This window comes from Danio rerio, chromosome 23 (assembly GCF_049306965.1).
Source record: "Danio rerio strain Tuebingen ecotype United States chromosome 23, GRCz12tu, whole genome shotgun sequence".
In the NCBI taxonomy this organism is placed as follows: Eukaryota; Metazoa; Chordata; class Actinopteri; order Cypriniformes; family Danionidae; genus Danio; species Danio rerio.
In genome coordinates, this window is record NC_133198.1 from 10,541,293 (window position 1) to 10,565,817 (window position 24,525).

At 36.8% G+C, this 24,525-nt stretch overlaps 1 protein-coding gene across 3 annotated transcripts in view; it reads left to right on the forward strand.

The window, feature by feature from the left end:
* Positions 1-23,806, forward strand: part of eif4ba (eukaryotic translation initiation factor 4Ba) — a 49,028-nt gene extending 25,222 nt beyond the window's left edge. Inside the window, 7 exon segments of one of the 3 annotated variants that reach the window (NM_001099237.2) lie at positions 1,678-1,918; positions 6,730-6,818; positions 7,251-7,494; positions 9,031-9,068; positions 9,394-9,523; positions 12,945-13,017; positions 22,928-23,806. In NM_001099237.2, coding sequence (NP_001092707.2) covers positions 1,678-1,918; positions 6,730-6,818; positions 7,251-7,494; positions 9,031-9,068; positions 9,394-9,523; positions 12,945-13,017; positions 22,928-23,005 — 893 coding nt within the window. In that variant the 3' untranslated portion in view covers positions 23,006-23,806. 3 annotated transcript variants of the gene reach the window in all.
* Positions 23,807-24,525: the final 719 nt, after the last annotated feature.

Consider the following 24,525-nt stretch of genomic DNA (forward strand, 5'->3'; position numbering starts at 1 on the left):
GTGAAAACTTAGCAACCGGAAAGACCATAATATTCACTACATCAAAATGTATTCACAAATGTATTTCTGTTCACCATTATTTACATTAAAGTTGTCCTAATAAGGAAAATCTGAGTATACCTAGGCTAATATATAAGTGTTCAGAACATGGAAATGTCTTTACCAGGGGTCAACAACATTTTTAAAAGCTAACTGCTTCTTGGGTACCGATTAATGTGATTTGTTCTATTTACTTTTAATTATATGTTATTATTTATAATGCATGATATTCATCTATGTGAAGACACCGATCATGTTAATGATTTCTCACAATAGTTGTCAACAATAATTCATCAAGGTAGGAAATGGAGAAATATCAATTTGCAACACTTTATTTCTATAAATCTCTGCAAGTATTTTATTTACATTTTAAAATGATAACTTCTGCAATATTTTCACAAGCCACTAACAATTTTTAACAAATCCTGCACTACAATGTTCCATGTTTGTACAGATTATCAATTGTGTAACATAAATCAACTTTCAGATTTTACCGAAATTATCACCAAATCTACTGCCAGTTGAGTTGGAGAGAGTGGAGATTATATTAATTATTTTTTAAGCACAGTTTTGCTTTCCTGTCTGAAAAGGCTTTGTTTTTCGAATCAAAAAAATGTGTAGCTCTAAATTAGGCTTCTGTTTCTTTTTTTTTTTTTTTTTGAGGGGTTTTCATCGGTCTCATGAAAAAAGACTGCTGTTTTCACAAACCTTGCTTTAATTTGCTGACTTTTTCCACTTGTAGTGCGCTGCCCACTGGGTAGTTAGCATGGTAACGTTAGCTTGCATGACACATTTTGAAATGTCTCTCAACATTGTGCCACTTTGAGAATGCTTCCTCCTGTTTACTGCGAAAACGATATAATTTTTTCTATTTTCTGCCATGTTTTCAAATCATCTCTTCCCCTTTTACTGCAACCGCAACCATTGCTGTGGATACCAGCTAGCTCTGATCTAATAAGAAATATTTTTGAAAGTTTTTTTAGAAATATAACTTAATGTCATTTTCAAATTTACACCAATGCAAGTGTGATTTAACAAAAATGCATGTTTAAGCATCATGTTTTATCACTCTGCTCAATACTCATTTAATTTTACGATACTTAATTCACTTCACTTTATTAAACATCATCTGTTTATGAACAGGTTGATATTCCTGTGTTTACATTTATATTATAGCTTCAAAAACATCTGTATGTGTTGTCTCATTTTTTGGAGCATATAAAAGTGTTTCTGGACAATTATTGAAGATGTAGATGTAGATATCTAAGAGCAATTTAACTTATTGAATCAATGCAGTATATGGGAGCTAGTTCACCCCAAAATTTTGATTCTATCATTTACTTTTCCTCCACTTGTTCCAAACCTGTTTGTGTTTCTTTCTTCTGTTGAAGAATTTTGGAATTTTTAGTAGCCATTGACTCAGAGTATCTTGTTTTGTGTTAAACAGCAGAATGAAACTTCTGACAGTTTAGAACCACTTGAGTGTAAGGAAATTTTCAATTTTGGATGAACAATGCCTTTAACTTTTTTGAGAAACCACCTCTAGTGAGAGTAAAGAAGATTTTTCTTTCAAATATGCTTCAAAATATGCATTAAAACAGGATGATGGAGACATACAGTATCTGGTCTATGTTTTAGGCCCTCCTCAGAGGCCCAAGCTGAACCTGAAGCCTCGGAGTGTTCCTAAAGATGAAGAGCCATCCCGGGGGCCTTCAGCCTCCTCTGGACGGGCTGCGTCCATCTTTGGTGGAGCCAAACCGGTGGACACTGCTGCTAAAGAAAGGGAGGTGGAGGAGAGGCTTAAGAAAGAGCAGGATAGACTGCAGAGACAGCTGGAAGAGGACAAGAATAGAGGACCTGAACGCAAACCCAGAGAGAGGTACAGCTTCACACTGTCCAGCCCAGCGTTACTAGACATATAAAACAATAGCACATATTCATTTTTGTAGTTTCTAACAGGATATAGTTGACCCATATTCTATCATTATTTTAACATCATCTTTTCACTCCTGACTAAGGATGGGTATCGTTAAGGTTTTAACTGTATTAATACTTTTATGGATACCCATTATCGGTTCAGTACTTTAACGGTTCTCTTATCAGTACCTTTTTTTGTGTTTTTTTTTTTGTTAAAAAAAGCAAAAAACTAATTGAACAGAATTAACAACACTTTGTTTTATTATTATGTTTTTAGTGTAAAATAAAGCAAAACCAATAGTTGTAAAACAATTTTTTTAAAAAACATTCTTTTAAATAATGTACAATGGTTTGAAGGAAAATGACTCTCTGTTTTTAACCTTTTTTCTTCTGGAGACAACATGTTTGCCTTTTCTGGCAGAAGTCAGGATCATTTTTTGGTTTCTTATGCTCCCTGCAGTTGAAAAATACCCTCTTTTAGTTGCAAAATGCAGTTAAATATCAGATAGTATAGATCATTTTTATGATTTTTCATTAACACATTTACATAAATGAGTCATCAGTGTTTTGGGAGTTTACAACGAACAAAATAAGCTATATTGTTAATAATTTCTTAATAAGAATAGTTTATTATTAGGCTATATTTGTAAATACTGCTGATGTAAAAGCATTTTTAATATTTAAGATTTAATTAGGTTATTGCAGAAATAAATACTGTTTTCGTTGTAACCAAATGTGTGTTTATTAAACTATTAATATTATACTACTTTAGAAAGACCTTATGTGATTGTCTGCTAGCATAACGATGTAGATGATGTACCTTTACCTAGTCAGTCGGAAGCTTTTCATTTGTTTTTCTGCAGTTAATGCACTTTTGAAAGATGCTTTGCCAGATTGCTTGTGTTTCTGCTTATACAAGAAAACAACTTGTTGCTTTTGTTGCAATGGGCATTGTCGCTGTCCACTCGGGACATACAACCTGTTTGGTTTTCTCCGCAAGCTTACAAGCTGTGTGTGTGTGCGAATCTGTGTTGCGAGCTATGTGTGTGCGCCTAGCGCGAGCCTCCACTGAGCGCACCCGCACATTTGAGAACTGTGAAGGCTTTTATACTTGACGCACTTGCCGTTGTACTATTGGACGAAAACACAAGCATTTCTCATGTGAGATTGCTAACTGTGCAGATGAATTATCGCAAATTAGAAAAGGTTGGTCCGTACATTGGTATCTCCTGTACCAATAGCAGAACCGTTAATGATACTTCGGTCTTTTATAATTTAGCACCGATACCAATAGAGTACCAAATTTCGGTACCCATCCCTACTCCTGACTTTGACTTTATTTCTTCTGTGACTACAAAAGCTGATTTTTTTTTTTTTAAATATTGAAAAGTATTTAGCTACTAAAGCAAGTTTAGTATTTATTTTACTGTAAAAATTGCTGTTTAATATTTCTGTAAATAGTTTTGGTTTAAATGATGCAAGATAGTGAAAAGATAATGCTGTTGTAAATTGTACCTCTTTGCAATAAAAAAAAAAGTTTGTTGACTTGGGAAGTCAATAGGAACAATAACAGTTGATTTACAATTATTCTTTAAAATATCTTCTGTGTTTCAAGAAAGAAAGTCATATGGATTTAAAACAAAAAAAATTTAAGTTGTTTAAATTATGCTTAAATATACATTTTTGGGTAAACCACCACTTTTAATTTATCAAAGAATCACTGAATTAAGGAAAATTTTAAATAGATTGTAAAAAGATTGGTTAAATTATATAATTACTATTATACTTGTTTTTAAAATGTTAAAATGCTAAAATGCGGCTGTAGTGTACTTTCAGAATACCCCTTTTACTGTATTGCAGAAGTCATAAGGGTCCCATAATTTAACATTAGTTTCTTTGATATTAGCTCAAAAGACTTGAGTTGCATCTAAATTGGTAACTGAGTAATTTAAAACTTCGCCACCCACAATCCAAATAATAGCTTATGGGATAAGGGCTCCACAATACTGGGAAAATATGTGGTGTTGATTGCAATAATGATGTTTCATCCAATGAAAGATTTCCAGAGAAAAATGCTTTTTTTTAATTAGATATTAATTATCATTATTTATTATAAAAGCAGGTGATATATTAATAGATTAGAGTTTTTTATCTAGTTCATTCTGATTCAGGCAAAAAAGGCTGTCAAGTTGCATACATTTAGACTTTAAAACATTGCGAATATAAAAACCTTGTTGGCTATTATGATTATTATTTGCTGTTGTCTCAACTCCCAATGTTAAGACTGGGACACGCCAAACAGATGTCAAACAACTAGTCTTGACCAAAAAGCTGCTTATAAACACATTAAATGGACAATGGCCGATTAAAACAAGAGACCCATTCTGCGCCTGCAAGAGAGAGTGTTTTTCCATGCGTTTTCTTATTCCAAAAAAGGAAACCGGAGCTTCCAACACACACAGAAAAGGCATAAACAAAGCAGATAATAGCACCATTACCATAGTAATTGACACTCACCATGGAGGTCAGTTCACTCAATTTGCTCCTGCAAATGTGTCTCTCATATTTGTAAATATTTGAGAAATGTAGCAAAATTAGCGAATATTCCTTTTTGTCTTTTTTTAAATTGTTTACTTGCTACGTCACATTCGCACTCCAATTAATTGCTAAATAACCAGTCAGAGCTCTCTCTTCAGCTGGTGCTCTGAATGGCTTGTCGGACCGATGCTGATCAACAGCCTGACGAAACCCATTGGCTGACCGTTGGCTTGGTGTGTCCCAGCCTATACTATTTTTTTACACTCTCTGCTCAAAGGCACTATAGGCTCACCTTTGGGCTACTCTTGTTAATAGCATAACAGCTCCTACTAGAGAGCCAGGTCTAAAGCCCCATCAAATTTGGATTAACAGCTTATGCATGTAACACATAAATGTTTGCCACATAAAGTAAATTCATTTATCGCACCTCTTCATGATACAGATATTGTCTATACCAGGGGTGTCAAAGTCAATTTCTGGAGGGCCGGAGCTCTGCAGAGTTTAGGTTCAGCCCTGCTTCAACACACCTATCTGTAGGTATCAAGCCTAAAACCTTCAATTAGCTTGATTAGGTGTGTTTAATTAGGGTTGGAACTAAACTCTGCAGATCTGCGGCGCTCCAGGAACTAGCTTTGACACCTGTAATCTACTGTATACTATTATCTATTTGTTGGAAATGCTTTGAGAGACTTAAAGGGCATGAAATCCCCATCTCAGAGTGTTTTAATACCTCTAGTTTGGAAAAAGTCAGGAAAGTGAGTGTCTAGGTCTGTTTAGGTGGGAGTGTCGGCGGAGGGAAAGAGGAAAGATTTTGCATAAAAATGGGGGTTTGGGCACGCACTAAATTTCACTGAAGCAAAACTAACACAGACGCAAGGGAGAAAGACAGTGACTGTTTAAATGGACATCAGTAATCAAATTATTTGCCAAATTCTTAATTTGCTGACTGTAAATAAACTTTCACTTTCATTCAGCAACATTTCCTGCACACCCCCTGTGACAAACGAGATATTGGATTTGAGGAACTGCTGGAAGAGTGTAGTTTTAATGCAATGTTTGATACTGGACCATAAATGGGAGAGAAAAAAAACTCCACATATCTCGGTAACTTAGATGCACTCGGTACGTAGCGTCAGAAAGCCGTGTGTGTAAAGGCTATCCACCGTGTGTGTAAAGGTTATCCTGTCACAGAATGCGGGGAAAATCCTACACGAAGGTAATAGTTTAATTGCGGTGTGTACATGTTTACACACCGCAATTAAAGTGAGGAGCATTACAGCAGATCTTTCAGTCCTTAATATTGTAGTGATATTAACGTACTGTAAACTTAGTAACTAAATCATTTTGACTAAGATCCGTCTTTAAACACTGAAAAAGTACTGCGAACTACGAACTAACTGCCATCTGAATAAACAAACAAAGACCTCTGATCACTTACCTACCAAATCTGTAGAGACAGGACAATCAACACCAACTGGAGCCGCGTCTTTTTTAAAAGGAGACGAGTGGCAAATTGGGATTTCACCATTTCCAGATGCGGAAAGCTCTCGGGTAAAAAATATTCCATACAAACATATTTCTGTCGCGTACACTGTAATCCACACGTGAGTTCAGCTGCACTCTCATAGCAGGGAAATGAAAACAAAACCTTTGTTGCAGCACATTTATAAACGCAACACTGACGATCCATGTCTTCAAACAATTCTTCTTCTCCCACTTGTTTTGGCAACACAATGTGTCGTCTCTCTGGCGTCTGAACACTGTAACAGGTAAAGACAGTCTTCGAAGCTATCATGCATATTAATGCAGTTGTACCACACAATAGAGCGCGTTGATTGGTTTGAACCAAGTCTTTCTCATGAATTAATGCTGCACACTCAGAGACGTCATGATGCGCTCGCAGGTACAGACAACCACTTTCATGCTGGAATACATGCAACGATCTAATCGGCGTGTCGCAGCTTTAAAAATTAGTTTCAAATTTTCAAAAAAGGAAGAACGAATTTGCTCAAAATAATGCAAAAACTACAAATTTTTACTTTTTGGTGAAATATTTGATTCCTAATTGTGCTTTTAGCAGTGTGGGACACATATATTACTGTCAACAGCTCAAAAAATGTGTTTTGGTGTTTCGTGACCCTTTAAAAAGAAAAGAGATCTTCAAATATATTTTTCTTTACATGTCTTATTTTCTTTCAACTAAGTATTTTCACTCTCTTTTTCTAACACGTTCAGACATCCCAGCTGGCGTAGCGAGGACCAAGGAACCGAACGCTCGCGGACAGGAAGCGAGTCATCACAAACGGGAAACCCACCAAGCAGGGGTGAGTAATTACTGTCTAGTGCTTATCTACAGATTTGATTAATATGTTTTATTGAAATTAAAAAATACTGAGAATTTCTACCCTTTTTAGATTTTTTTCAGTTTATTTACCTACTGAAACAAATTATATACATATATATTTATTGGCATTTTGACTTTTGAAAGCCTTTAATTTTGTTCTTCAGTTTACTGTTCACAATGCGAGACACATTCGGTGGAAGCATCTCTTACAAAGTTAAAAATGACTCAAAGTAAAATATTATTAGTTAAAACCTTAATAGAAGCTTCAAATGTAAACATCCAGTAATGATGGGAATCTGGTAGTTCTAGTGTTTAATCCAATATGTCATTGTACTGACTATTTGCATGTTCTTAAGAGTCATCTAGAAAAATTATTTAAAAATGAATCCAATCCTTCTCTGGTCTCCAACAGGGCAGAGGCGTCGGGAAAGTGAACGTTCTGTAGAAAACGAGGTATTCAGCAGCCGTGATGAGGAGCTATCCTCTCATGGAAGTCAATCTCCTGCCTCAAAACAGGAAGCTTTGCCGCTGAAAGTTGTTCCAGCGCCACCACCGAAAGAGAACGCTTGGGCCAAGAGGAGCGCCATGAGTGCAGGATCCACTGAGAGCGATAGTAAACCCGCCGTTTCTCCCAGCAGCGCCGCTCCACCTAGAAGGTATCTTTACCGGTTCATATTTTAAAAAGTAATCTTGTTATAGAATCCTCTTAGTGGGCGTCACGGTGGTGCAGTGGGGAGCACGCTTACCTCACAGCGAGAAGTACGCTGGTTCGAGCCACGGCTTGGTCAGTTGGCATTTCTTTGTGGAATTTGCATGTTCTTCCCATGTTCGCGTGGGTTTCCTCCGGGTACTCCAGTTTCCCCCACAAGTCCAAAAACATGCTGTACAGGTGAATTGGGTAAACTAAATTGTCCGTAGTGTATTTGTGTGATTGAGTGTTTTTGGATGTTTCCCAGTGATGGGTTGCAGCTGAAAAGGCATCCGCTGCGTAAAACATATTCTGGATAAGTTGGAAGTTCATTCCGCTGTGGCGACCCCAGATTAATAAAGGGACTAAGCCGAAAAAGAAAATAATGAATCATCTTAGCGAAGTATATAAAATGACAAGGATCTTGAACTATTGGACATTCTGACAACAGTAACTGTTCTGCTGTACACAAATGCTCAGGGTGCTGATTTTTTGGTGCTGTATTTTCTTAATGTTTAGCACCAAATAGACTTCATTCAAATCCTTTCCACTATTTATATGTTGCATTTCTCTTCCTCCACTAAAAATGACTACCCACACAATCAAATGCAAAACTGCCCAATTGGGCAGGAAACCAGCCAATATGGCAACACTGGCCAAGAAACAGTCACAGGTGTATGTTTGTGTGTGGCTTAACCAATTAGAATCAAAGTGTGTAACTCTGTTTTATAACCTGTATTTTAGTATATTTAAAAGTAAATTTGATTTAATAAGATAAAATATAGATAAAAATAAAAAGATGAAATAACATTTAATAAACCAAGATTTTTTTTCTTTAAGATTGCTTAGCTGAATCTTTTTGCATAACCCTAAGTTGTTTAAGTACAGTTGAAGTCAGAATTATTTGCCCCTTTAATTTTTTTCACAGTATGACTTATAATATTTTTTCTTCAGGAGAAAGTATTATTTTTTCATTTCGGCTAGAATAAAAGCAGTTTAAATTTTTTTAAAAGCCATTTTAAGGTAAAAAAAAAAAATATATATATATATATATATATATATATATATATATATATATATATATATATATATATATATATATATATATATCAGCCCCCTAAGCTATAGCTTTTTCAATAGTCTACAGAACAAACCATCATTATACAATAACTTACCTTAAACTGCCTAGTTAACCTAATTAACCTAGTTAAGCCTTTAAATGTCATTTTAAGCTGTATGGAAGTGTCTTGAAAAATATCTAATAAAATTTATTTACTGTCATCATGGCAAAGATAAAATAAATCAGTTATTAGAAATGAGTTATTAAAACTATTATGTTTAGAAATGTGTTGAGAAAATCTCTCCGTTAAACAGAAAATGGGGGGAAAAAATAAACGGGGCTAATAATTCATGGTTTTCAACTATATATCTGTATATATCTATGTATACACACATTTTGAGCTCTTGATTATTGATCTACGTTTTGATGTACTTTATTTTTCAGCTTGCCAGGCTCAGGGGATGTTCCTCAAAGAAATAAAGGTAAGACTTAAAAGTGTGCGAATTGGCTAAAAAAAAAGAAGTAAAGAATATTGAAGGTGTAGAAGACAAAGTCAGTCCACATACTGTATTTTACCACACAAAACACAACTGTAAACTCATATAACAACTTAGTGGATTGACTTTAGGGGGTTTTGGTGCTTTGCAGCTGCTGGGCCAAGAGAAAATGACCTTTCTAAAAACAGCCCCTTAGAAATATTCGGTTTGAAAGCAGTAAACTGCTCAAAGCTTTTATAGATGTCTGTGACGTTCAGGAGCTCCTTTTTAGTAGAGTTGTCCTCTGCTGAACACTGGGCTCTCCTTACAGATGAAAACAAAGCAGATGGGGTGCGGCGGGATCGGGGCCCCTCTCGGGGTCGCGGTGGGGCCTCGGGCTCTGGAGCAGGCAGGGGGCGTGGAGACGCAGCCAGCCGAGACCGAAGGAAGGAGACAGACAGGTTAGCTGCTCTCTGGCACCCCTACCGCTCAGAAGTGTAGAGAAACTACCTCTTTCTGGAAGGATATATTTAGTAATAACTTTTAAAAATATCATAGTAGGGTGATGGTTGGACAGTCTCTGTGCTAGTTTAGCCTGTAGAGCACTGTGTCCATTTGCATCTTTCCTGAAATGCTGCTTTATTCATTTTTTGAATAAGCTAAATGATATTTCAGCCACTCTCTCTAAAAGTCATTCACTTGATTTGGTGTAACCTGCAGAAAGAGTCACTGAAAAAATCCCTAAAGGTCCTGATATACTTCTAGTAAAATCAATGAATGTTCTGGCGCAATGTCATTAAACCCAAATCAGGCCAAAAGCATGTTTGCTTTAGTTGTAAACAGCTTGACTGAAAGTTTGCACCACTAGTAAAAGCCTTCAAAATACTATTAGTCAGAGGTTATTGTGGCGGCTCAACATAGGAAAAATCTCTTTGTCTCATTTCTAGTCCAAATATCAAAAAATACACGTGAAAATATTGTTGTTTTTTTAATCTTTCCAAATAATTAAGTCAAAATTAAGAGTTTGTCTTTAAAACAAACACAAATATCTGCCAGGAGGGTAAGCTAAATAATGTTGTTTTTGCTTTGAAATGTGTATATTTGGCCTATTATCAAAACAAAATTTTGAAGTAAGACAATTCTTTTTGCATAAATCTTAAAAATTCTGTATAAATATAGTAATTAAATACAATTCTGCAGCTCCTTGTCAACTATAAATCAGATTCAACGTTGCATATCTTGCAGTGTGACTATTGTGGATGTGCACATTGTGATATTGATGCTGGAACGAAATATTGTGCAGCACTAGTGGTGATGATGCTATAGGTAGGTGTGTGACTCTGACCAAAGATTATAGAATACACAAGACGTGTCACTCGGATAGTTTTGAATGGGGAAAAGTGTAACGGTCAATTTGCCAGCTCTAGTGAAGGAAACCCTTGTCTTTTAATAAAGCAGCCAATAATCGATCGGTATAGTCCGATGTCTCTATGTGTTTTTACATGTCTGGCAATGGCAAGCGCAGTAGAATCACAGCAAATAGTATATCTACATAAAGCTTTAAATCTCTATTTTTAAACAAACCAGCTAAAACAAATGTTCTCTGGTTTTGTAATCTGTATAAAATCACATTTCACTTTGGACTTTATTTTAAAAGAATTCTTGCCTCCAGTATTCAAAGGAAAATTACATGTCAGCAAACACTTGAACTCCAAAAAATTGTAAACAAAGGTGTCGCTGTCATTGTGAGAAGATTTGCTGTCAGGAATAAGTTGAAAATTACATTAGTAAACAAGCGCGATTAGACGCGGCATATTTCATAGGATGAAATTGCGTAACATGCAAGTTATTGATTTTTATAGTTACATGTATAGTTGTAGTTACAGTTACATACATATATATATATATATATATATATATATATATATATATATATATATATATATATATATATATATATATAAATTGCGTAACATGCAAGTTATTGATTTTTAGTGTTACATGTACAGTTGTAGTGACAGTTACATACATACACACACATATATATATATATATATATATATATATATATATATATATATATATATATATATATATATATATATATATATATAGTTTGACTGTCAGGATGACGTTTAATAGTGATTTAAGGTACTGATCCTAAATTTTATCGATAAATAATAAAATGAAATTAGTTGCACTTGCATGCACAAGAGGCTTTCCAAAGATAGCCACCGAGTGAAATTACTTACCGTAAACGGACTTTGCACTGGTCTGTTCTGTGAGGTGAAAATTTCCTTTTCTTTTTTTCTGTATATTCTCAAAAATTTTAGACATATTTCAAACTTCTTTTTACCCCTTTGCAAAGAACGAAAAATAATATTGATGAGTTTATCAGGGCCTTAACACACAAGACGGTCACTTTGTCTGGAACAAACACAATGGAGTTATAGAAACAAAAGCTATGTTTCCATCCACCTATTTTATGCACATTTTGGAATATAGCATAACAAATGCTTAATGGAAATGGCAAGATGAGCATACTTTTTAACTTTTCATACGTGCGCATAACTGGGTAGGATAACATTTTTATTTGATAAGAAAAATCCACAAACTACAATTGAAACACATTTACAGAATAAATTCCAACATGCTCATCTTAAAGGTCATGTGTTTTAGTTTTAACAGATTATGTGATAACAAAAATAGGCCCATTGAGACAGAATGGTGGTTTAAGGGATAGTTCACCCATAACTGGATATTTACTCATCATCAAACGGGCCTAAAGCTTTAAGAGTTTCTGTATTCTGTTGAGCAGTAAAGAAGATCTTTTGAAGAAAGCTGAAAAACGTTGACTTCCATAATAGGAAATCAAATACAATGGAAGCCAATGGCATTTATTCATTATTATTGTTATTTGCAACATTCTTCGAAATATCTTCTTTTGTGTTGAACAACATACAGAAACTCAAACAGGTTGGGAATAAGTGAAGGATGATTAAATGATGACAGAACTTTCTGCTTTGGGCAAACCATCCATGCTTTATGCCAACATGGACAGATATACAGTAATCTAACCTTGTAAAATCAAAAGCATAAATAACTTTTTCAAATCATGCATGAAGATTTCACATTTGCTATTAATCATAAATGATATCAGGACTTAACCACAGAAAATAATTGAGTTCCTAAATAATGGACAATCCAGCAGACTGACCATATTGCCAACATCTGAAATATTGAATTGGTCATTCTAAAATCCCATCATCAAAGTGATTCAGTATTATTACCACCAGAACTGTCTTGAGCGTCTGCACTGCCAAAGAGCGGTCTCTCACCTCCTAAAGCCACCGCACATTCATTGCATTTCAGCTATATCTTCAGAGGCGCAGGTCATTTATTATAGAAGAAAAAGGCCCACCGTGGCTTCTCCTACTGCAGCAAATTCCATTTTTCTTTTTAATATTTGGCACCAGTTTATCAGAAAGTGACAATTATGTTTTCTTTGACTGAAATAATATGGAAACGATGCTTTTTTAAAAAATCTTTAATGCGATATTGCGGTTTTGTACATAAATCCAATTTGCACATTTGGAAGGAAACACAGCTATTTAAACATTATTTCAACTCCAGTTTTTTGTGTGTTTGAATATTTGCAACTCTCTAGGCAAGATGCATTTGGCCTCAGGAACAAAAACAGTAGTGTATTGCTCCAGAGCAGAGGCTTCGATCCTATTTCAACAAAAAAAACATTTTACCACATGGAGTGTAATATTGAAACATGGACCTCTTGTCCCACTGGGATCTAAGTCCCCTGCTCCGGAGTGTTTTTCTGAATGAGTGTAGAAGTTCTTGTGAGACTCTGTTGTGGGTTCCTTGTAGAAAGGACGCAAGAAGGGAGCGAGATCTCAGACCAGCACCAGAGCCAAAGAAATTTGAGGAGTCTCCCAGTCCTGTGAGTGACAGCTAACACTCTCTCTGGGTGTGATCCCATGATCCCCTGCTCCCTGTGCTTTTACCTTCTAGCTTTCTTTGTTGAAGAAATCCTTTAATGAAGGCCTTTTCTAGATGCTTTACTCACTGTAATGGAAATTACTATGTTGATCGTAGACTGTAATTGAGGGCTACATTTGGAAGATACATGACTTGAAAAATGTAAATATTTGTTTGAGTCTAGACATGTAAATTGGATGCAAGCACTGAAGTATTGCCATAGGACTGAACATCAGTTGCATTTAGCATTGAGAATACTGATGTAACCCTCTTCAGTACATGATTGTATTTTTTAATACATTTAAGCACTTTTAAATGACAAGTCTGTTGAACAAAGTCAGTGTAAGTGTTTTGCAATATGTAATACAAATTAAAGAACAACAATCACTGCCATTTAGACCAGGGGTTCTCAAAGTGGGGGTCGGGACCCCTCGAGGGGTCGCGAGACAATGAAGGGGGGTCGCCTGGTGATTTAAAAAAGTCTATTTATTATTATTAAATCATATAGGAATGACCATATTTTATCCATGACCTACAGAAGAGAAAAAATATAGTCGTTTATAATTACTGTATAGTTACTATAGTAGCTTATAGTTACTAGTTCTATTTGATTGCGACCCCAGTGGTAATTACATTATATTAAAGACACAGCAATAGCGTCAGATGCAGCAGATTGATTTTTATAACACCAGGTTAAAGTTTCTGGCCCATTTACAGCACTGACATTAAACGAAGAATACACCTGGGTGTATTGGTGTGTGTGTGACATTGCATGTATTCATAACCAGGATATTGGGGGTCGCGAGTCACTGGCATCGTCATATTAGGGGTCGCAGGCTGAAGTTTGGGAACCCCTGATTTAGACAATAAAACCACAAAATAAAGAACACACACACAAATGTTAACCCCAAAGTTATATTACAAAGACATTTTTTCTACCCTATTACAAGCTAATGTGAGGAGATGTTCCTTAAAGGGCCATGACACCCCCCACTTTCGGTTCAGGTCCACTTCAGATTTTTTTCAAAAGATGGATCATAGTGGGCGTGGAGCTCCGCGATCAAAGGGCAGAAGTGGGCGTGGTCAGCAGAGCAGGGGAGAAGGAGGGGAGTGAACAACTGTTGTCAGTCGGTTCACAAAATAAGACACAAACCATGCGGAGACACAAAGTAGTTTACAAAGTTAAAATGCAAAAAAAATAAACAGTAATTTAATGCCCTGTTAAATTTGTAATTTCATATACACATAACCACAATTTATATCATTATAAAGATAGTAGTGTTCATATAAACACTAAATGGAGACTTTTCCCTCAATCCCCGGTTCTGAATCATAGGTCTGAATGCAGACTCAGTGCAGCAGGTCTCTGCCCTTTCTATTTTCACTATTAGCCCTTTTTCACTATTAGTTGGTAATCTGGAGGATTTGGGCGAACACAGCAGCACGGCGATGTGTGTAAATGTAAACGAACTCCTGATAAAACACAACATCCGCCATTCTCCAATTCTCGTACTGCTCTCCCGACTAAAATGCTTGCAGCACACACACACAATTTTGCTGTATCGGCCCTGACAGGAGCGCGGGGACAAACATCCAACAAACCCCATGGATCATGGAAACAAACACATACAAACCTTATGAACGACTAAATACTGCGTGCCGTGGGTCCGCGGACGCGTCGCAACCAGTCATCAACATAGGATTTCACAGCTGAGCTTGGCACTGGCAGCCAAGTCTGCTTTGTCTTCGGAAAGCACATGCTCTAATGAATATTTAGCGATACGTCGCCAATTTTGATCCCGCCCCAAAAATAGTTTTTAATCCGGAAGCTAAAATAATCCAGTTTTTTTCACAATTAAAGCTGACAGGTGCTAACATTGTCTTAACTGATGCTCAACACACACAAATCTGTTAAAATCTCAAAAAAAGTACTCGAGGGTTTCGTGAACCTTTAATCATTCATTTAAGAGCACTTTATTGTGGGTGCTGATGTAGGAGAGAAAGGTAAGTCATTCCAATGTAAAGGAGCCTCTCCATTTAGTTCTATGAAGCATTTGGGGAGCTCATCAGCTGACCTTTTATAACATTTTGGCTCATGCTTCTCAGTCAGTTCCACCAAATACAGTCATACTTTGCAATGATTTATGAACAAAAAAATCTTTAAAATTGCAGAACAGGAGGGTGATATGGTCTCTGTTGCATACCTGTTGAAAGCTGCTGTTTGAATGAGCTGTTAAAGGGATAGTTTACCCAAAACTGAATATTTACTCATTATCAAATAGTTCCAAACTAGAGATCTGCGCGGGACTAAATTTTGAATCCCGCTCCCGCCCGTACCCGCCAGGTTTTAGCCCGAACCCGACCGCTCCCGCTTATATTAAGAATTTGTTGTCCCGCTGCCCGACCCGCCCCATTTTCTGCCCGCCGCGCCCGATCCCGCTAAACAAAACCGAAAATCCCCTAGCTATACAGTCCAGACAGCCAAGCTGTCTGTATAAACACACACACACACAGCCCCAAGCACACACACACACAGACAAATCTCTCTCTCTCTCTCTCTCTCTCTCTCTCTCTCATACGCGCACGTGCGCGCACTAACACACACACAAGCACCAAGCAGACACACAGGCGTTTGCTGTTATATCAACTCAAAGGCTTGTAATACCATGTATCAAGTACCAATGTAATACCAAAAGGTTTTATATAAAGGTATATAAATACTGAGTCGCGCCAGCTCCGGGCCGCAGCGCACATTACTTTAGGGCCGATTCCGATGCGGATGCGGCAGCGTCGGCTCGCTTACGGCCGCCGCATCTGGCCCGATTGATTCGTGCCAGAATCGGGCAGTGAGTCCACAAGCATCCGGAGTCCGGCAGCCGGAGCCGGGCTGAGTGGTAAGTCTCTGGCAGGCTAGAATCTAGCCGGAACTGGCCCAAGTGTATTTTGCTATCTCTCTCTCTTTCATACTGGTGAACACTAAGTACCATGTGCATTTTTTTTTCCTGAGGGAGGAAAAACAAATACTACACTGTAAAACCCAAAAAGTTAAAGTAACTCAAACCATTTGAGGAAGCTGATTGCTATAAACCATTTGAGTAAAAAAAACAACAACTAATGTATATAAGTACTGTGAACTTACTCCATAAGTTGAAGTAATGAAGTATTTAATTAACTCATTACCTTCAACACTGAGTTCAAAACTTTTTTTCAAATGAGTAGAATTCACTTTCAGTCAATTTTGAGTTAACTACACTCATTTCATAAAGTTGAGTGTTGGGTTTTACAGTGAATGGAGGTTAATGCTGTTTTATTTTTATTTTTTAATTGTTTTTTTTTTTTTTGCAACATTCTTCTGATGTTTCTGTATGTTCAACAGAAGAAAGAAACTAAAAGAGTTTAGAACAAGTCAAGAGTGAGTAAATGTTGACGGAATTTTCAGTTTTGGGTAAACAATCCCTTTAAGTAATGATTTATATCCCCATATATAGGATTACAGTAATCTAACTTTGTAAAAAGTCATGAAAAAGCATGAATAACTTTTTTCCAAATCATGCATTAAGCTTTCATCTTTGCTTTAATTATAAATGACAACAGGACTTAACCACAGAAAATAATTGAGTTCTTATTCTTTTTTTAGCTATTACTAGCTACTGTATCTATACACCTCTGTTGTCTGCAGAGTGAAAATGTTTGAAAAATTTACCCAAGAGTCAACATATACAGAGAAAACAAAATGGGGCTAATAGACACTTGTGGACCCCTGCAAAGCAAAGAGACAGGATTTGCATATGCTTTTCGTTCAGTTATTTAATTTTTCAGTTATTTCAGTTCGTTTAAATTAGTGGAGACGCTGCATTTTTAACCCTCTTGCGCACAATACAAGCAAACCGAAACCTCTGATGGGTCTCTGACCGTTTTCAATAAATTACAGAAACCTGCTGCAGTTTAGCTGGTTTATTTGACTGTAGCATCGTCCAACGACATCTAAACCAAGGGAAAACAATGTCACAAAATGTAAAATGGAAGTACAGATTGCTCAAGCAAACATATTTTTCCATTACAGTACAAAACAGGCATTGGAAATGTCTCATTGCAGCAGATCTTTGTTTGTGTGTGTGTGACATTGTGTGTAAGAGGCAGTATTACTGCTGTTTGGACTCCTTACCACAATTTATAAACTCGTCACAGAAAATAGCATTTCATACATACATTCATCACGCTGCCAGCATTATCTTAAATATTTTGCAAGTTCTGTTGTTAAATACACTTTTATATATATATTTATATATATATATATATATATATATATATATATATATATATATATATATATATATATATATATATATATATATATATATATATTTATATTTATATATTTATATTTATTTATTTATTATTATTATTATTATTATTATTATTATTATTATTATTATTATTATTATTATAAAGGGTAATAATATGAACACTAAGAAAGCCAGGGCAATTTATGTTTTCTTTTTGGCCTGACTAAATGATCCAAGAGAACCAAATGACAAGTGTGAACACTTTTAAAAAGTTTCAATGTGGACAAAAATATTGGAAATGTGAATACAGAGTTAAAACAAACCTCATTTTTAAATATATCTGGATTAATCCCTATGTAAAATTTTCTTAATTTGCATTTTTTTTGAGTCGTCTCTGTAATTGTTGGGAATTTCCTGTGGTATTTCTTGCTTAAGCATTAACATTCCAAATTTCATGAATCTCCTGTAATACACTGTAAAACCCCAAAAGTTAAGGTAAATGATTGCAACAAACCATATAAGTTCAAAACTAATCCTAATGTGTACTGTGAACTTAATTTATTTGAGTACAAGAAGCAATTTGAGCACAGTAAAACCAAATAAGTGAAGAGAAATCAAACCAACTAAGTACTGTAAATCCCAATGTCACCGACTCGGCCCCAGTCATTCCCCTCGCTGGCCAGCAGAGGTCATCATCACCGGACTTCTAGCATTACGTCATCCACTTACACTGATAGCATGCACACCTGCAGCTCATCCAGTTGATGACACATTCACACATATAAACAGCACTCTCACATTCACTCATTGCGAAGTCTTGTTCTGCCCCGGCTAACACTACTGAGCGTTTCTCATCCTTGCCTGCATCCCCGTTGTTACCTTGCTTCGATTATCGACCTTGTCCAGTCTGCCGCCTGCATTGTACCTTTGCCTGAACCCCGACTCTGATCCTCACTGCCTGCCTTTGAACTCTAGCCTGCTTACCGACTCTGATCCTAGCCACCTGCCTCTGACCCATGCCTGCATATTCATCCAGTGTTTACCTGCCGCCAGCCCAACGACGATATACTACTGCGTTTGATGTGAGTTACTGCAAATACTGCAAATGGATCCCTCTGTGTCAGCCACTTCGTTACACCCAAAAAGTTAAGGCAACTCAAATCATTTGAGGATTGCTCTAAACTATTTAAGTTAAAGAACTAACTTTGTAGTGAGTACTGTGAACTCACTCCATTTAAAGGGCAATGACCCCCACTTTCGGTTAAAGTCTTCTTCAGAATTTTTTTAAAAGATGCACGATTAATGGGCGTGGAGCTCCCTGCGTGGCCAGCAGGGGAGAAGGGGAGCGAACAACTCTTGTTGACAGTTAGCTCACAAAATGAGACACAAACCCTGAGGAGACTCATGAGTTTATAGTTTACAACGTTAAAATGCAAAGAAATAAACAGTAATTTAATGCCCTGCTACATTTGTTAGCTGTAATTTCATATACACATAACCACAATTTATATCATTATAAAGATAAGTGTGTTCATGTAAACACTATAAATGAGGATTCTCCCTCGATCCCCGGGTCTATTATAGATCTGAATGCAGACTCAGTGCAGCAGGTCTCCTGACCTGTCTATTTTAACCATTAGTCCTGCTGGTAATATAGAGGATTTAGGCAAACACAGCAGCACGGCGATGTGTCTGAATGTGAACGAACTCCTGATAAAAGTCAACGTCCGCCATTCTCTAATTCGCGTGCTGCTCTCCCGACAAAAATGCTTGCAGCACACACACACAGCTTTGCTGTATGATCGACCCTGACAAGATCGCGGGGATAAAACATGCAACAAACCCCGTGGATCATGGAAACAAACACATACGAGCCTTCATGAACGGCTACTGCTTCCCGTTGGTCTGTGTCTCACAGCTTACTTGAAACTGGCAGGTCTGCCTTCGGAATGCACATGCTCTCATGAATAATTAAGCAGCCGGCTCTTCTCATAGGATAAGAAAACTCCGCTATGAATAATAATGAGAAACCGACGCGTCATCATTGCACTTGCAGTCCTGCGCTACGTCGCCGATTTTGATCCCGCCCCAAAAATCATGTTAAACCCGGAAGCTGAAATTAGCTGACAAAAGCTCAAAATTATGCAGTTTTCCCCACAATTAAAGCTGACAGGTGCTAACATTGTCTTAACTGATGCTCAACACACACAAATCTGTTAAAATAAAAAAAAAGTTCTCCAGTGTGTCCTGAACCTTTAAGTTGTATTTAATTAACTCATTATATTCAACACTGAGTTCAAAACTCTTTTTTTTAAATGAGTAGAATTAAATTTCAGAGAATTTTGAGTTAACTACACTCATTTTATTTGATAAAGCTGACTGTTGGGTTTTACAGTGTATGCATTTCACACTTTCCCGTACACATTTTTACCTATTTTTTTTTCCTTTTAAATCTATAAGACATTTTGTGAATATGTTGGTGTGGCATTTATAATTGAATGAAGTCTTGAGTTATCTCAGTAATTGTTGGGAGTTTCCTGTGATGTTTATTGCATCACTTGTAGCAGCTTATGAATAAAAGGATGTAATCAGGTTCCTCTCTGCTCTGTGTTCACAATGTGCTCCATCTGGGCTTTCACCATGATAGACCTTTCTAAATAAACACACAAAGCTGAAACTACATTTGGAAGGGGCTTTCACGCTAAGCCAAATGAACCAACTTAATGGACCAGATGGAGCAGACCTTAAAATAAGCCAGGTGTTCAGGAGCCATTTTTCAAAGCAGTTCAGTCAAACAATGTCTCTGAAGTAGTGTTCCTTCCTTGAGAACACTGAATGAACAGGGTTAGAGGTTAAAGGTTTGGACTATTCAGCTGTACTGTAATTTATTTGTTTAAATATTGGACTGATATTTACAATTCAAATGTGTCTATTTTATTTTAAGTTACGAAGTGCTAGTTTCTCAATGAGGGCTTGTTTTCTTCTAAAATGTTTGAGGCACCACAAGACAGTAAAACACTTTGCATCAATACGAATATACATTAGCATTCACAATTACATGCATTTCAGATTTGGTTGTAAGTAGTTTCAAAGTACATGGTATTAAATTACTTTTCCACTAAAAAAGTAAGGGATTACTTTTAAGGATTTTTTTTAGGTAACTTAATTAGTTACTTATTGTAATAGCTTTAAATGCTGCAAATATTTCTTACTGTTCCATATTAATCAATTCAGAGAAGCAGAGTTACTGTACTTTTTGCTATGCAAGCAAACTTTTTAAAAACAAACGTTTTTTTTACATATTGTTAATTTTTTAAAGAATACATTGCATAAAGTACAATACAGTGTACAGTTTTTTAATCTATAATAATTTACCACTTTTATCAAGAGTATAAATACTGTATAATTGATTTTTCAAGAGGATTGAACATAATTTAATAAACAATCAATTGAGTAGCAAATGGATAATATATGGTGTAAAACATTGTGTTATAACTTCAACATGCTTCATATTTTTTGATACATATGAAATCAATTTCTACAGTTTTCATCTAGTAATTCAATTACGCTTCAGACAAAGTAACTACAAAAGTAATTTAAACAAAATTGTATTTTCATGTAATATGCATTTCATGCTTCCTTGTACATTTTTATTCTACAAGACATTTAGTGAATTCTCAGAAAGTAGCAAGACTTACATCTTACACTTGCATCAGACCATTTGGAAGAAAAGAGCAATACAGATGAAAAGCAGGCAAAAAGATTCATTCACAAGTTCGATTGATTTTTATTTTTTATTATTATTATTATTTTGAAGATGAAGAAGAAGACTCCCTGACAAAAGTGTTGTCTTGGATCCCAGTTGTTAGAGCAATAAATAATAACTTGACTTTTAGTTTATCATTTGGAAAAGTGGCAGAAGGTAGGATTTTTCGGATGAATTATCTGTTGAACTGCATCCCAAATACTGCAGAAGACCTATTGAAACCCACATGGACCCAAGATTCTCATACAAATCAGGTTTGGTGAAGGAAAAATCATGGTTTGGGGTTACAATCAGTATGGGGGTGTGCCAGAGATCTGCAGAGTGGATGGCAACATCAACAGCCTTGTGCTGTCCATTACATCACAAACCACAGGAGAGGGCAAATTCTCCAGCAGGATAGCAAAGTTCCTGAAAGAAAAGAAGATAAGTGTGCTTCAGGATTGGCCAGCCCAGTTACCAGATATGAACATTATTGAGAATGTCTGGGTAAGATGGAGGAATTGAAGATAAACACTTTCTTTGCCATTCTAGTTGACTTCATTAATAAGTTATTTGAGTCTATGCAGAGATGTATGGATGCAGTCTAGAGATCTGCGTAGGACTAAATTTTGAATCCCGCACCCGCCAGGTTTTAGCCCGAACCCGACCGCTCCCGCTTACATTCAGCATTTGTTGTCCCGCTGCCCGACCCGCCCCGTTTTCTACCTGGCACGCCCGATCCCGCTAAAGAGCGGGGGGAGTACAAAACCGAAAACCATCCAGCTATACAGAGTCCAGACAGCCTATAACAATAACTATAAACACACACAGACAAAGCTCTCTCTCTCATTCGCGCGCGCGCACTAACACACACACACACACACACACACACACACACATATAAGCACCAAGCACACACACAGGCTAAGCTCTCTCTCTCTCTCTCTCTCTCTCTCTCTCTCTCTCTCTCTCATTCTCGCCCGCACGCACATCTCTCAATTGCGCGTGCGCAAACACACACGCATACACACACACAGCAACAAACAAGCTAAACACAGCATCACGCTATTTCATTTACACACATACATACGCGTGCTCGCTCGGGAGTCGGGAGCAATATTGCTAGATGGCCCGCTCCCATCCCAAAGTAAATCCGTTACCGACCGCTCCCGCGCTTTATTCGAAAATTTATTCCTGCGCCGCAGAAATCTGGTCGGGTCCCGCGGGAATGCAGACCTCTAATGCAGTCCTCCAAGCTCATGGGCGTCATACACAATATTCATTTTTTTTCTACTGCACCACTTTATATTCTATATGCACATTATTTCTGTTAAGTGCCTAATTTTGTCTAAGTCAGACATTACTGTCCTAATAAAATAATTAAAAATAAGGACATGATCATATTTTATTTTGGTAAAATAAGCATAGTCTAGAGGCCGTTGTCTTTCACATAAGCCACTTCTTATACCAAATCATCGACTAAAAGTCAAGTTATTGTTTGTTGTTCCTAAAACTTGGATGGGAGACTTGCATGGTAGTGTATAGAAATAGTAACCTTGAACACACTAAAATAATCCTGCATAAAAAATTTATGTGACTTCCATAATATATAGTATTTTAATTTCAGGTGGTTTAAATGAGTATTACATCCAGCTACACATCACTTTAACACCAATTGTGAGCACAAACAATCATTTTATTTTGAAAAAGTTTAGTGTTTCACTCCATTAATCCATGCAGGACCTGCTAAAACAACAACTCCAGTGAAAATAACCCGACAAACCTCAAATATCAGCTGTGTTTTGATGGCCTCTAACTATCCCCTTTTTTTGTTTCAACAGAAATTCAGCTCAGCCAGTAAATACGCAGCCTTGCTGATGGACGGAGAGCAGGCAGGAGAGGAAGATGGTGGAAATTAAGACGGACTGCAATTTTAATTACCAATTAAACCTACAGCTTTTGTTTCATGCAGCACCGAAGGACCCAGATGAGCCCTTTGAGAGCAAAAAAAAAAAAAAACATTTTAGAGCAAACCCCTTCCTCTTCAGGACTGAACCGAAAACCTTGTGTGAAAATCCAGGACTTGTTTTAAAGTAAAGAGAGTGGAGGAATGAATGCTTTTGACTAATTAAAATGCAAAGGAAAAGGATCCTGCATACATCATACATTGAGAGTGCATTTTCTCCTTAGCTTGATCGCACGTTGAGCGACCGGAAGATGTAAAATCAGGGGGAAAGTGCCACGAGATGAATGTTTTCCCTGATCTTTAGGGCTTCCTGAGCTTTCTTAAAGGACGTTTACAGTAGATGCTTTTCCGAGATCTCCGGTCAAGTAAAGCGGTCTGTGATCTGCATTGGTTATAAATCTCACAACCTTGGTTTAATGTCTTTAAACTCAAACCCGGTCCCTTGATTTGCATTCAGGGGCTTTCAGATCAGGTCAGAACCTGTTAGTTTCGGTTTGATATTTCTCCGCGTGGCTTTAAGCAGGAGTCTCCCGTTTTTATCTCATTTATCCTTTGAGGACTTTTTAAAGCCACTCCTTTGGACTGATGTGCAATAGGAATTGAAGTATTCCTCTGAATCTCCATGTTTCAACAACAGAGACTGCTGCAGCTTTGGGTTGAACATATATCTAAAGGTAGTGACATGAATTGCTTATTGATTTAAACTGTGTACCATCTGAAAAAACACACCAATAAAAGACCATGTTGAGTCATGTATGGTTTGGAGGACATTGTCAATCACGATGCATTGCAGAGTTTGAGTATTATTAGTCGATATGCAATGAAATGCAGCAGAAAGTGCTTTCTAATGTCGTTATTTTTAGAGTTGTTATGCATTAGCATCTAAAATTGACTTTTTTCTACAATAATGCAAAGAAAGCTTTTGATGAAAATATTAATACAAAATACGGATCATTTCATTTTTGTTGTTAGTTTTTTTATCTTTTTTTTATTGACAATACATAGTATTTGCCAAAATGAGACATCTTAAAGGGGCGGCGCAGTGGGTAGCACGTTCGCCTCACAGCAAGGTCGCTGGTTCGATCCTCGGCTCAGTTGGTGTTTCTGTGTGGAATTTGCATGTTCTCCCGGCGTTCGCGTGGGTTTCCTCCGGGTACTCCCGTTTCCCCCACAGTCCAAAGACATGCGGTACAGGTGAATTGGGTAAGCTAAATTGTCCGTAAGGTATGAGTGTGTGTGTGTATGTGTGGATCTTTCCCAGAGATGGGTTGCGGCAGGAAGGGCATCCGCTGCATAAAAACTTGCTGGATGAGTTGGCGGTTCATTCCGCTGTGGTGACACCAGATTAATAAAAGGACTAAGTCGACAAGAAAATGAATGAATGAGACATTTTAAAATTACATTTATATTTCTTTCGGGTTTCTTGCTAAATAGTACATTTATGAATGTCAGTTATGAGTGTTTTTAAGATGT